This window comes from Mesoplodon bidens, assembly GCF_964165515.1.
Source record: "Mesoplodon bidens genome assembly, chromosome: 10".
Taxonomy (NCBI): domain Eukaryota; kingdom Metazoa; phylum Chordata; class Mammalia; order Artiodactyla; family Ziphiidae; genus Mesoplodon; species Mesoplodon bidens.
The window spans coordinates 32,151,904-32,167,329 of NC_138172.1; the positions used below are offsets into that span (position 1 = coordinate 32,151,904).

General features: G+C 36.4%; 1 protein-coding gene across 2 annotated transcripts in view; it reads left to right on the forward strand.

Annotated features, from left to right (window-relative positions):
* The window catches only part of DNAH12 (dynein axonemal heavy chain 12), a 213,395-nt gene that overhangs the window by 87,451 nt on the left and 110,518 nt on the right, over positions 1 to 15,426 (forward strand). For both annotated transcript variants that reach the window (XM_081247432.1, XM_081247431.1), the window contains exons 23-29: positions 1,941 to 2,060; positions 2,372 to 2,528; positions 2,760 to 2,932; positions 6,776 to 6,928; positions 7,178 to 7,417; positions 7,754 to 7,999; positions 8,326 to 8,445. In XM_081247432.1, the coding sequence (XP_081103558.1) occupies positions 1,941 to 2,060; positions 2,372 to 2,528; positions 2,760 to 2,932; positions 6,776 to 6,928; positions 7,178 to 7,417; positions 7,754 to 7,999; positions 8,326 to 8,445 (1,209 nt within the window). The remainder of the gene's footprint in view (positions 1 to 1,940; positions 2,061 to 2,371; positions 2,529 to 2,759; positions 2,933 to 6,775; positions 6,929 to 7,177; positions 7,418 to 7,753; positions 8,000 to 8,325; positions 8,446 to 15,426) is intronic.

The following is a 15,426-nucleotide window of genomic DNA, read 5'->3' on the forward strand; positions in this document are numbered from 1 at the left end:
TGTAAAGCCCCTGAGATAAGAAGGAACCTCAGACATGGGTGTTAAATGCATGACCTAGTTTACTTATTGCTACTTACACTCAAACGATTACTTAAAAACTCAAAATGAGATGAACCAACATTAACAGAGGATCTATAATATTTGAGAGAAATATAACAAGTAGGCACTACATGTACCTCACTTTTGCTAACTCAATTAACCTAATCTTGAATGATATACTTCAGTATATTTCTTCCTTTAGGATCACAAAGGAACAGTTGTGTAGTAAAAATGTCATTTAAAAAGGCTTTGCAGCCTTATATCCAGCAACTCACTTTATATGAGTGAGGAATCCTTTTTCCTTCACCAAGGGCCCTATGAGAATCATCTTCTTGCAGTGGCTATTCTGTTCAGCTTCAATGTTCCTGCAGATAAATCTTGACTTTTTCTCTCCTTTTTTCTATTTATGATTCCAAACAAACTAAAACACATAGGAAAGAATCAACATTGTCCATGAAAGTATTTCCTTAATCCATATAGAAATTTACCTTCTATGTACCTAGCAATGGCTCATCAATTCTTTGGAACTCAGCCTTCTTTGAAACTTAGGTTAATTTGTCATTTGCATTTATCTATAAATATTGCTAATAAAATGCATTTTAATAATAGATATTTATATCCTTATGTTTAATATTCTTATATCTAAGGTAGTGTCATTGTATTAAAAATATAGTTTCCAGGGAATTCCCTGGCAGTCCAGTGGTTAGGACTTGGTGCTTTCACTGCTGTGGCCCGGGTTCAGTCCTTGGTTGGGGAACTAAGATCCCGCAAGCTGTGCTGCATGGCCAATAAAAGATATATATATATATATATATATATATATAAAGTTTCCTTTAGTATCTACTCTTCATACTTTGTTCTGCAGTTGTTTTTTTTCAGTTTTTAATTTGGATCTGCTATTATCATTTACTTTTGAAACAAGTTATTTTTAAAAAGACTACCCCCCTAATACATCTATTTAAGTGCATTTTGAACATAAAAATGTTAGAAGAAATGAAAGTATACTTTGAACTCAAAAGCATAGATTGTTCAATTGTCTATAAATGAACAAATATATTATTGTTTAAATTATATATGCTGGTCATACAAGTTTTTTTTTAAATTAATTAATTAATTTATTTATTTATGGCTGTGTTGGGTCTTCGTTTCTGTGCAAGGGCTTTCTCTAGTTGCGGCAAGCGGGGGCCACTCTTCATCGCGGTGCGCGGGCCTCTCACTATTGCGGCCTGTCTTGTTGCGGAGCACATACTCCAGACGTGCGGGCTCAGTAGTTGTGGCTCACGGGCCTAGTTGCTCTGCGGCATGTGAGATCTTCCCAGACCAGGGCTCGAACCCGTGTCCCCTGCATTGGCAGGCAGATTCTCAACCACTGCGCCACCAGGGAAGCCCCATACAAGTTTTTAGAAAAGCTATGGATAAATAATACAAGGGTTCTAGCTACTAGGTCAGTTTTCTACTAGATGGCATAGTCTTCTTTTCAATTAAATTTTGGTATCAATATACATAACCTATTAGACTGATTTATTTTTTACTTTAATAAACCCTCATATTTCATTATAATAGAAGTAATATGTATTCTATGTAGAAAATTGACAACTCCCCACAGCAAGGAAACCTAAAATTCCTATTGAAAATTTCCAGAAGAATCAATAATCAAATCCTTCCAAAGATAACTGATTATTAACATATTGGTGCTCATCTTTCCATTCTTTTATAAATAAGTATTTCAAAAATATGATTTGTAAAAAATTTTCAGGTCTTTTAAATAGTCATCTAAAATTTTTCATGACTACATTCTAGCCTACAAATGTACCAAATATTGCACTTCTTTATTGTTAAACATTAAGCTTTTTTCCCCTTTTGTAAACTTTTAAAGTTAGAAATGCATTTTAATTACTCAGGCTTATCCAGAATCTGCAAGAAGAGACTGGGTTCGAGAGTGGCCTGGCCAAGTTGTACTTTGTGTTTCTCAAATGTTCTGGACCTCTGAGACACAGGAAGTTATAAGTAGTGGGACAGAGGTAAATCATTACCTTAAATAACATTCTTTTAAAATAACTTTCTTTTCTACATGCTATGTTTTTTTAGTTAGCTTATCTATTATTTGCAAAGGTAACCTTCCCCCCAATTTCTACATGTAGCATTAAAATTGTACAATTATTTAAAAACTTGTTCTTAATTTTTCTTATGCTTAGACAAAAATCACTCTACTCGAGAACTCATTTCTATATTGAGCTATATTATGATGTCAGAATTGTTAAAGAGTAAATGTATGAAATACATGTTTTAGCTACTATATAACATTAGTTTAATTGCTTTTTTTATTTTGTAGGGATTAAAGAAGTACTATAAGGAACTTCAGAATCAACTAAATGATATTGTAGAGCTGGTAAGAGGAAAACTGTCGAAGCAGACCAGGATTACTCTGGGGGCTTTGGTTACTATTGATGTCCATGCTAGAGATGTGGTTATGGACATGATTGATATGGGTATGTGACTCTTTTTAATTTTAAAAATAAGATATAGATAGCTTTTAGAAACAAGGACTTACACTGTATGTCTTTTTCTCTCTCAACAGAATTTATTTTATATGATCTTTTCCATAAGTTAGAAAACATGAATTATTTTAATATTTGCTGTTGTAAAGATTATAAAATACTTATTTTTCAAATTATTTCCATTTCAGGATTATCTGTCTTGTTTTACTTTATTCCGTTTAGGTGTCTCACATGATACAGATTTCCAGTGGCTTGCTCAGCTTCGATATTATTGGGAATATGACAACGCTCGAGTTAGTATCATTAATTGCAACATAAAATATGCTTATGAATACCTTGGTAACTCACCTCGACTTGTCATTACTCCTCTAACTGACAGATGTTACAGAACATTGGTATGTGTTTAAATTATTTTAATTCACACATTAAAGATTTCTTTTTGGTTTGGTGTCATATTTTCTTGTCTAAATTTAACATGGCTATCCTCATTTTATTCTCTTATCTGTATAGTTGAATACAGCTATCCCTTCCTAATCCCAAATTCCCTTTATGTGAAGTTATAGTAGTGAATATTTACTTCTGCGTGCTCTTGTAGAATACAAGAGTGTGTGAATTCTAATGTTTGAAAATCGTGAGTCACTCCCATTGGGGATAATTAGAAAAAGGAAGGTACTGGAGATTTAAAGAAGAAACCAGAGCTTCAGAAAATGGTATCAGTTTTTGCAGTGGAGCTCTGGGAGAGATGACAAGAAGATGAAGGAAGCACATTTGGGCCTTAGAACTCCAAGTTAGTTTTGTTGAATAGGAGAGGGAGAGCTGAAATGTAGGCAGGTGGTACTGAGGGCTGTGCTTGTTGGGAAAGTATGGAAGATAAAGCCATGACTACAGAAAACAACAACAACAACAAAGTGAAACCCTGGGAATTGCGTTGTCAGATAAAATACAGGACTTTCAGGTAAATTTGAATCTCAAATAAACAATGAATGATTTGTTAGTAGAAATATGTCCTAATTATTACATGGGGCATACTTATACTAGCAAATTATTCATTGTTTATCTGATTTTCAAATTTAACTGGGCATCCTGTATTTTTATTTGCTAAATCTGGCAACCCTACCTGGGAATTGAGGAGATGCATCAAGAAACACCAATCCACCTGTGCTGAGTAAGTAAATTAAAGTGTCTGAATTTTCTGGAAGCAGAAATGAAATGGGGATTATTGGGCAAATGATTTTCTAGGGAATGCTCTCAGTAAAAACCCATAATAAGGAAATGAGGAAAGCAGGCGGGAAAGCTAAGCAAAGATGTGGTTTTGATGGATGTATGGCCTTAGCCTGATCTCATGGGGAACGTTGGAGCATGAATGGCATCTCAGGGGTACTTCACTTTAAGGCAAAGGGGTCTAGCTTTTCTATCCTTTTATTATCATTGACTATGGTTCACTCCTGGGGCTAGGGTGGGGTGTGTGTGTGTGGGGGGGTGTGAGTAAGCTTTCAGGTGTTTGTGGATAAGGGAGCTCCTATTAATTGAGGGCAAATCTCAGGAGAAAAGGACAGTTGTGAGCTATTTGTAGATGACTGACAACAATTGGAAGGATGGATGCAATGACCAGTAAAAGAATCTGAGTAAGGTTCTAGTGCATCTATGATAAAAAGTTTCACCAAATCCTCTTTCTCAGGAAGCTACCTGAAGGCCAGACCACATCTATCTTGTTCTCTATTCTAGTGATTGACAAGTACATAAGTTACTCCCTAAATGTTGAGTAAATGAATCTCAAGCTTCTGTGTCCTCAGACCTCACTGAAATCAGCTGTGAATATTTGTAAGGTGGACGCTAAGGACTTTGAGTTATATAATCAAAATCACATTAAACACTTGTATACAACACTAAACATTGAAAGTCTCCTATTATATTTACTATCCATAATAAAGGGAACACATTTGTAAGCATTTTTTTGAAATTATAAAGAAGGGAAAGACTGAGGTTTCCAGCAATCAAGTTAATGGACATTAACAGTACAGCGTTTACTATAAATTTAAGATGGGTAAAATATCATTGATATTGCCTTTATTTAATGAGCTCTCTATTGTTTTATTTTAGTAAATGTGAAAATATTTAAGATTTTCATAGGTCTATCTATTAATTTTTTAAATACTTAATTTTTTTAGAGCAGTTTTAGGCTCACAGCAAAATTAAGCAGAAGGAACAGAGCATTCCCACATACCCCTTGCCTCCCCAAATGTACAGTCTTGGTCCTTTAACCCTATTTTATCTAAAAGGAGTTAAGTTTCACAAACTCTCATAGCAGTTTTCATGAAACAAACTTCATGGAGAGAGTTGACTGTAACTTGTATACATATAAAAATCTCCAGCCATTTTTCTAGTCACTGTGGAGACCCAGAAAGAATTCAGATACTGCTGATGTTACTCTAAAGGAGCTTAAGGACGGGGACTTTCCTGGTGGCGCAGTGGCTAAGACTCTGTGCTCCCAATGCAGGGGGTCCGGGTTCAATCCCTGGCCAGGGAACTAGATTCCACATGCATGCCGCAACTAACAGTTCTCATGCCACAACTAAGGAGCCCACATGCAGCAACTAAGACCTGGCACAACCAAATAAATAAATAAATATTTTAAAAAATTATTTAAAAAATAAAGGAGCTTAAGTACTAATTGAGAGGGAAAAAATGTACATAGTTAACTGTAATGTGAGTGTTGCTGAACCAAATGAACCAGGTTCATTTGTCTGACTCTCTGCAGTAAGCCAAATGCTGAAACGCTGAGGTTTGCAGCAGAGAAAGTGCTTATTCACAAAGCAGCCAAGCAAGGAGATAGGAAAACAGCTCAAATATGCCTCTCTGAAGGCAAAGGGCTCAGGATATCTATGGGATAAAGCTGAGGTGTGGGGAGCTTGGGGAAGTGTAATTGAAAACAAGAAAAAGGTGAGGCAATCGTTGCTCTGCGCATATGCACCCAAGCCATAGGCTTTTTCATGGGAGGAAAGCTCAGAAAGTAGCCTAGTTAGCATGCTCTGAGGGTGGAGTTTTTGGCCTCTGACATCAAAATGTCACCGAGCTGACCCTTGCCCATGCCCAGATGGAGGGTCGGTGGTCTTAACCGTCTTAATCAGCTCAAGCTTGATTTGACACAGTAGACTCCAAATATGTAAAAAACAACTTGGGCAAACATCCAAATGCCCAGGCTACAGGACGCTTGGAGGATACGCCAGCTTTCATAAAAACAGTGCAAGTGAGTCCAACCAGCGAAGGTAGGTCACAGTTTACCATTTATCAGTGGGTAACTGATAACTACTCTGGGTTTCACAAGGTTGAAAGTGATACTACTGGTTAGAGAAGTACAGAACAATGCTATGGGGATGGAGAAAATGAAGAACATACCAAGAGTGGAATGCAACAGCGAGGGTGAATCAGAGACAAAATTATATAGTAGGTCATCAGTTTATTTTCCCACTGATGGGCCCCCATTTATGACCCTCACTTTTAGGTGTTTTCTCTCTTCGCAGCTAGCCATAGAGGTTGTCATCATTGATCTCTACAACCATCTCCATAACCACTACTTTTTTAAATTTTATATTATTTTATTTTATAGGAGATGGAGCAATCTGCTCTCTCTCTTTTTTTTTTAATGGTTTATTCATTCATCTCTGGGTGCATTAGGTCCTCGTCGCTGTGTGCGGGCTCTCTCCAGCTGCAGTGAGCAGGGGCCACTCCCCGCCGTGGTGTGCAGGCTCCTCCCTGCGGTGGCCCCTCCGGGGGCTCTAGTTGTGGCACACGGGTCTAGTCGCTCCGCGGCATGTGGGATCTTCCCGGACCAGGGCTCGAACCCGTGTCCCCTGCATTGGCAGGCAGATTCTTAACCATTGCGCCACCAGGGAAGTCCCTCCATAACCACTTCTAATTAAACTTTTCTGACCAAATGTTAACACTTCAAGGCTGGATTCTCTTTGTTTTTAAAGGCAAATAGGATACACTTGAAGTATTAGAAAATAAAGAGACTTTGATACAGTTTCCCTTTTTTTTTAGATCCTTTAAACTGCTTTTTCTTTGTGCAGCTAGAAGATTGAGTGCTAAAAATTAACTGAATGATGTACTTGTATTACTGCCTCTCTGAAGCTACAAATAAGACTAAATCCACTTCATAAGCAATTGTCCTATTATAGGGTTTTTTGTTTGTTTTCAGTTAAGCATGGATTTCTTTTCACGTTTATTTTTCTTTTCAGATAGGTGCCTTCTATTTAAACCTTGGAGGAGCTCCAGAAGGGCCAGCAGGCACAGGAAAAACTGAAACCACCAAGGACTTGGCTAAAGCTCTTGCTGTACAGTGTGTGGTATTCAACTGTTCAGATGGGCTAGATTATCTAGCAATGGGAAAGGTAAAGTTACATATTAAATGTTACAAATTTACAGCTAGGCCAAACTGGATAAACTGAAGCAAACTCGTTTAAAACACTGAATGTGGTTTAAGCATTACTTGACCTTTTTTTTTTTTTTTTAGGGGTAAAGACGTTTTTATCCTTGGGGCTTTTATTAACTGTCACTTTTGACTTAAAAAGGTTAAATTTTTGTTTTAACAAATGATGCCCTTTCCTATGAAAATCATCTCCTTTTTTTCTTGTCCTCAGTTTTTTAAAGGATTGGCTTCTTCTGGTGCTTGGGCTTGCTTTGATGAATTTAATCGAATTGAATTGGAAGTGCTGTCAGTGGTAGCTCAACAGATCCTTTGCATTCAGAGAGCCATTCAACAGAAGCTAGAAGTGTTTATTTTTGAAGGGACAGAACTTAAGCTCAATCCAAACTGTTTTGTAGCTATTACTATGAATCCTGGCTATGCAGGACGTTCTGAATTACCGGATAATCTTAAGGTAATATTTTTTTAAAGAGTGTAAATTTGGTAATCAAAAGTAACAGCATAATCTACTCAAAATGGTATAATTTTCTCACATGTATTTGTAATCTCCCTTTTACCTTTTCCATTTGCTATAAGGTAAACCTCTAAAAACTTTTTTAGATGTCTAAAAAAAATACTAGAGTACATAAAACTGTTAAAGTGCTACTGAAAAAATTACAAAGTTAATGCAAATGTGCTGCACTGGGGGAATAAACTTGAATATCAACACATTATCTTTGGGTGCTTATGCTCAGCTTTAAAAATGGTTTCCTTTATGTAAATAATATATTTCATTTATTATATACTTCAGGTTCTTTTTAGAACAGTGGCTATGATGGTTCCAAATTATGCCCTCATAGCAGAAATCTCCCTCTACTCCTATGGATTTTTGAATGCAAAACCTCTGTCTGTGAAGATAGTAATGACCTACAGGCTCTGCTCAGAGCAGCTCTCATCACAATTTCATTATGACTATGGAATGCGAGCAGTAAAAGCAGTTTTAGTGGCTGCTGGAAACCTAAAACTAAAATTTCCAAATGAAAATGAAGATGTACTTGTAAGTATTAAATATACACATTGTGAAAGTATCTGTAGAAAGATAACTTTTTCAGCAAGTTTTATCATGAACTATAGATAGGCTGATAAGAGAGTTGTTGCTTTGAGCCTTTTTACATGGGGTTGAAATGATAGTTTTGAGGTTCTGTTTTTCATTATACTTTGTATGAATCCAAGGACCATTAGGTTTGATAAGTGTAGTATTGGCTTTTTAGTATGGGGATTCCATGGAACAATGTAAAAGAAACTTTGACTTTGGTGGGGTGGGGGTGAGAGAAGGGCAAATACTGGCAATTAACTTATCTTGCACTTTTTGGATGGTTTTAGCTTCTTCGATCAATTAAAGATGTAAATGAACCAAAGTTTTTATCACATGATATACCCTTATTTAATGGAATAACTAGTGACTTATTCCCTGGTGTTAAACTTCCTGAAGCTGACTATCATGTAAGTAAACCTGTGAGAATGACTTGTTCTGCAAATAAATTCATTTGGTGACTCAATAGTTTTCCAAGTTTTATTAAATGAGCGACTTATTCTGTTTGGAGGATAAACCCCTATTTTGGCCACTTTAATTAATGAGGAAGAGTAAATTTTAGTACCTTATGGTATATGATAGTAGGGTTAACAAGATTCAGGTCAAAGATAATGTTTATTGTAAGAGAATACATATTTTGTTTCCTATCTTGTGCTTTATAATATTTACTACTATGTATACTCTAATACTATTATATACCTCCACAGGTAGAAAAGATGATAAACTGAAAGTGGTAAAACATCCTATCATTTTTTTGTACAGCAAAGTGATTCAGTTATATATATATATTTCAGATTATTTTCCATTGTAGGTTATTACAAGATATTGAATATAGTTCCCTGTGTTATACAGTAAATCCTTGTTGCTTATCTATTTTATGTATAGGAATTTGTATCTGTTAATTCCAAACTCCTAATTTATCCCTTCCCCATCACTTTCCCCTTTGGTAACCATAAGTTTGTTTTCTGTGTCTGTGAGTCTGTTTCTGTTGTGCATATAGATTCATTTGTATTGTTTTTTAGATTACATATGTGAGTGTTATCATATAATATTTGTATTTCTCTGTCTTACTTCACTTAGTCTGATATTTCTAGGTCCATCCATCTTGCTGTGAATGTTAGCCTTCTTTTTTTTTTTAATCTTCAAATTCAAATACTACTATACATCCTATGGCAGGATCAGAATAAGGTGATTCTAGGCTGTTTTCCAATACCAACAGCTAATTCTGTGATTCTCTAGACACCCACTGGGTGTTCAAAAATTCAATTCAATTCTGACACTAACTGCCTAGAGTTAGTATCAGTCCTACAAGACTGCCTCTCACTTCATACAGAAGTCTCAAGTCCTGGGCCACCTGTACTTCTGACTGACGGGCTATAAACCAGGGGTTTCTCTGACCCCTCCCCACCCAGGTTTAATAGTTTGCTAGAACAGCCCACAGAACTCAGGAACACAATTTACTTCTGCTTACCAGTTTATTATAAAGGATACAACTCAGGAACAACCAAATGGAAGAAATGTATAGAGCATGGTATGGGCAGGTGGCAGTGTGGAACTTCCGTGCCCTTTCAGGGAGAGTCACCCTCCCTGTACCGGAAGCTCTTGAATCTCATTGTTCAAGAATTTTTATAGAGTTCAATAATCAGCCCCTTCTTCTCCAAAGGTTGGTAGGGCTGAAAGTTCCAACCCTCTAATCACTGCATCTTTTTGGTGACCAGCCCAATCCTGAAGCTATCAAGGTTCCCACAACAAGTCACCTCATTAGCATAAACTCAGGTGTTATTGAAAAGGGCTCTTTATGAATAACAAAAGATACTCCTATCACTCAGAAAATTCCAAGAGTTTTAGGAGCTCTGTGCCAGGAACCGGGGACAAAGACTATATATTTTAGTATTATACCACAGGTGATTATCAAGATGATTCAAAATACGCTAATATGATTTTTTAAATCAAAATGAAAATACATAATTTTAATATTCTCTTGGAGAACTCTTGTACTCCTATGGATATAGCAAATAATTTCATGGATTCATAGAATCCAGTTTGAAAAACACTACTAGGAGTCAGTGCTGGGAGGTGTGTGGCTGAGCAACTGTGTATGCCTGCAACTGAGCTGCAGGGGAGCCAGGGTCATAGAAAAAAGAATACTACAAGCATACCTCATTTTGTCACGCTTTGCAGATGCTGTGTTTTTTACAAATTGAAGGGTTTTGGCAACCCTGCGTCAAGCAAGTCTATCAGTGCCATTTTCCCAATATTTGCTCCCTTCTTGTCTCTGTGTCACATTTTGGTAATTCTTGAAATTTTGAAAATTTTCCATTATTATTATATCTGTTATGGTGATCTGTGTGTGATCAGTGATCTTTGATGTTACTGCTATGACTCACTGAAGGCTCAGGTGATGGTTAGCATTTTTTTAGCAAAAAAGTATTTTTAGTTAAGATATGTGCATTGTTTTTTAGACATAATGCTATTGCACACTTAATAGACTGAGCAGGGGTCCCCAACCCTTGGGCCTTGGACTGGTATTGGTCCATGGCCTCTGGGCTGAACAGCAGGAGGTGAGCAAGCCAGGGAAACTTCATCTACCACTCCCTATCGCTCCCCAGCGCTCACATTACCACATTACCACCTGAACTATCCCCTCCACAACGCCACGCCCGTCTGTGGAAAAACTGTCTTCCATAAAACCAGTCCCTGGTGCCAAAAAGGTTGGGGACCACTGGACTACAGGATAGTGTAAACATAACTTTTATATGCACTGGGAAACCAAAAAATTTGTGTGACTTGCTTTCTTGAGATATTTACTTTATTGCAGTGATCTGAACCAAATCCACAATATCTCTGAGGTGTATGCCTGTACTAAATATAATATCTTGCTTTTTAATATGTACCGTATTACTTTGTTTTTCATCTACTGACTTCTTTTGGGTTTCAGGTAATGTTTATTACTTCATTAATCTTCTCTGTTGGCTTTTTAATTTTACCTCAGTGGTCACTCACAGATTGCAATACACATCCTTGATTTATGACAGTTTACCTCAAGTTTGTATTCTAAACCATTTCAGCCACAATATAAGAATTTTAAATGGTATAATTCCATTATCCACTCATCTCTGCCCATTGTACTGTTGTCACGTATTTTACTTCTACATATGTTATGAACTCCACATTTTTTGCTTTAGGTATTAGTATTTGAAAAAAAAAGTATATTTACCCTTTCTAGTGTTTTTTAATTCCTTCCAGCACATATGTGCTTTAAACTGGGATCTTTTCCCTTCAACTTTAAGAACTTTCTTCAGTATTTATTGTGTACATGTTTAGTCTTCTGGCAACAAATTCTCTCAGTTTTTGTTTTGAAATATCTTTATTTAGACTTCATTTTTTGAAGAATATTTTCACTACGTATAGAAGTCTAGATTGGCAGGAGTCTCCCCACCGCCATCATTTTAAAGATGTTGTTCCATTAATTCTTGGCTTTCATTGTTATGCTTAGAAGTCAGGAATTTTTCTTATGTATATTTCCCTGAATGTAATATGTTTTTCCCCCTCTGGCTGTTTGAAATATTTTCTTTCTTTCCTTGCTTGACTATGTGCCTAGTGTTGTTTGCTTTTTACATATCCTACGTGGGATTTGCTGCACTTCTTGAATCTGTGTATTGCTTTCTCCAGAAAATTCTCAGTAATTATGTTTTAAAATATTTCTTCTACCCTATTTTCTCTCCCCTGTCCTTCTGGGGCTCCAGTTACATGAATGTTAGAACACTTTATGTCATCTCACATGTCTCTTATGCTCTGTTTTTGCTTTTTGATTTTTATTATCTGTACTTTAGTTTGGATAATTTTATTGACCTGTCCTTAAGATTAATGATCCTTTCTTTGGCTTTGTTCATTCTGCTGATAAACCTATCCAATGAATTCTTTTCTTTTTTTGGCGGGGGGGAGTACTGCACCATGCAGCATGTGGGATCTTAGTTCCCTGACAATGGATCGAACCCTTGCCCCCTGCAATGGAAGCACAGAGTCTTAACCATTGGACCACCAGGGAAGTCCCTATACAATGATTTATTTATTTATTTAAATAGATCTGTATTGGAGTATAATTGCTTCACAATACTGTGTTAGTTTCTGTTGCACAACAAAGCGAATCAGCCATATGCATACACATGTCCCCATATCCCCTCCCTCTTGAACCTCCCTCCCAGCTTCCCTATCCCACCCCTCTAGGTTATCTCAAAGCACCAAGCCAATCTCCCTGTGTTATGCTGCTGCTTCCCACCAGCCAACTATTTTACATTCGTTAGTGTATATATGTCGATGCTACTCTCATTTCGCCCCAGCTTCCCCCTCCCACCCCATGTCCTCAAGTCCATTCTCTATGTCTACCTCTTCATTCCTGCCCTACAACTAGGTTCATCAGTATCTTTTTTTTTTTTGGCATCCATATATATGTGTTAGCATATGGTATTTGTTTTTTACTTTCTGACTTCACTCTGTATGACAGACTCTAGGTCCATCCACCTCACTACAAATAACTCAATTTCGTTTATTTTTATGGCTGAGTGATATTCCATTATATATATGTGCCACATCTTCTTTATCCATTCATCTGTCAATGGATATTTAGGTTGGTTCCATGTCCTGGCTATTGTAAAAAGTGCTGCAGTGAACATTGTGGTATATTCACTTCAGCACATAATTCTTTCTGAATTATGGTTTTCTCAGGGTATATGCCCAGTAGTGGGATTGCTGGGTCATATGGTAGTTCTATTTTTAGTTTTTTGTGGAACCTCCGTACTGTTTTCCATAGTGGTTGTATCAGTTTACATTCCCACCAACAGTGCAAGAGGGTTACCTTTTCCCACACCCTTTCTAGATTTTTTGGCAATGGCCATTCTGACCGGCATGAGGTGATACCTCATTGTAGTTTTGATTTGCATTTCTCTAATAATTAGTGATGTTGAGCATCATTTCATGTGCCTCTTGGCCATCTGTATGTCTTCCTTAGCGAAATGTCTACCTAGGTCTTCTGCCCAATTTTTAAGTGGATTGTTTGTTTTATTGATATTGAGCTCCATGAGCTGTTTGTATATTTTGGACATTAATCCTTTGTCTGTTGTTTCATTTGCAAATATTTTCTCCCAGTCTGAGGGTTATCTTTTGGTCTTGTTTATGGTTTCCTTTGCTGTGCAAAAGGTTTTAAGTCCCATTTGTTTATTTTTGTTTTTATTTCTGTTATTCTAGGAGGTGGGTCAAAAAAGATCTTGCTGTGGTTTATGTCAAAAAGTGTTTTTCCTGTTTTCCTCTAAGAGTTTTATAGTGTCTGGCCTTACATTAAAGTCTTTAATCCATTTGGAGTTTATTTTTGTGTATGGTATTAGGGAGTGTTCTAATTTCATTCTTTTACATGTAGCTGTCCAGTTTTCCCAGCACCACTTATTGAAGAGGCTGTCTTTTCTCCATTGTATGTTCTTGCCTCCTTTGTCATAAATCAGGTGCCCATATGTGCGTGGGTTTATCTCTGGGCTTTCTATCTTGTACCATTGACCTATATTTCTGTTTTTGTGCCAGTACTGTACTGTCTTGATTACGGTAGCTTTGTGGTATAGTTTAAAGTCAGGGAGACTAATTCCTCCAACTCCATTTTTCTTTCTCAAGATTGCTTTGGCTATTTGGGGTCTTTTGTGTTTCCATACGAAATGTAAAATATTTTGTTCTAATTCTGTGAAGAATGCCATTGGTAGTTTGATAGGGATTGCATTTAATCTGTAGATTACTTTGGGTAGTATAGTCATTTTCACAATATTGATTCTTCCAATCCAAGAACATGGTATATTTCTCCATCTGTTAATGTCATCTTTGATTTCTTTCATCAGTGTTTTATAGTTTTCTGAGTACAGGTCTTTTGCCTCCTTAGGCAGGTTTATTCCTCGGTATTTTATTCTTTCTTGTTGCAATGGTCAATGGGAGTGTTTCCTGAATTTCTCTTTCTGATTTTTCATTGTTGGTGTATAGGAATGCCAGAGATTTCTGTGCATTAATTTTGTACCCTGCAACCTCACCAAATTCATTTATTAGTTGTAATAGTTTTCTGGTGGCATCTTTAGGCTTATCTATGTGTAATATCATGTCATCATCAAACAGAGACAGTCTTACTTCTTCTTTTCCAATTTGTATTCCTTTTGTTTCTTTTTCTTCTCTGATTGCTGTGGCTAGAACTTCCAAAACTATGTTGAATAAGAGTGGCAAGAGTGGACATCCTTGTCTAGTTCCTGATCTTAGAGGAAATGCTTTCAGTTTTTCACCATTGAGTATGATGCTTGCTGTGGGTTTGTCATATATGGCATTTATTATGTTGAGGTAGGTTCCCTCTATGCCCATTTTCTGGAGAGTTTTTTATCATAAATGGATGTTGAATTTTGTCAAAAGCTTTTTCTGCATCTATTGAGATGATCATATGGCTTTATTCCTTAATTTGTTAATGTGGTGTATCACATTGACTGATTTGCATATATTGAAAAATCCTTGCATCCCTGGAATAAATCCCACTTGATCATGGTGTATGATCCTCTTAATGTGATGTTGGATTTTGTTTGCTAGTATTTTGTTCAGGATTTTTGCATCTATGTTCATCAGTGATATTAGTCTCTAATTTTCTTTTTTTGTGATATCTTTTTCTGGTTTTGGTATCAGGGTGATGGTGGCTTCATAGAATGAATTTGGGAGTGTTTCTCCCTCTGCAATTTTTTGGAAGAGTTTCAGAAGGATCGGTGTTAGCTCTTCTCTAAATATTTGATAGAATTCACCTGTGAAGACATCCGGTCCTGGACTTTTGTTTGTTGTAAGATTTTTAATTATGGTTTCAATTTCATTACTTGTGATAGGTCTGTTTATATTTTCTAATTCTTCCTGGTTCAGTCTTGGAAAATTGTAGCTTTCCAAGAGTTTGTCCATTTCTTAGTGGCTGTCCATTTTATTGGCATATAGTTGTTTGTAGTAGTCTTTTATAATCCTTTGTATTTCTGCAGTGTCAATTGTGATTTCTCCCTTTTCAATTCTAATTTTATTGATTTGTGTCCTCTCCCTTTTTTTCTTAATGAGTCTGGCTAAGGGTTTATCAATTTTGTTTATCTTCTTAAAGAACCAGCTTTTAGTTTTATTGATGTTTGCTATTGTTTTCTTCATTTCTATTTCATTTATTTATGCCCTGATCTTTATGATGTCTTTCCTTCTACTGACTTTGGGTTTTCTTTTTTCTTCTTTCTCTTGTTGTCTTAAGTGTAGGGTTAAATTGTTTATTTGAGATTTTTCTTGTTTCTTGAGATGAGATTGAATTACTATAAACTTCCCTCTTAGAACTGCTTTTGCTGCATCCCATAGATCTTGGGTCA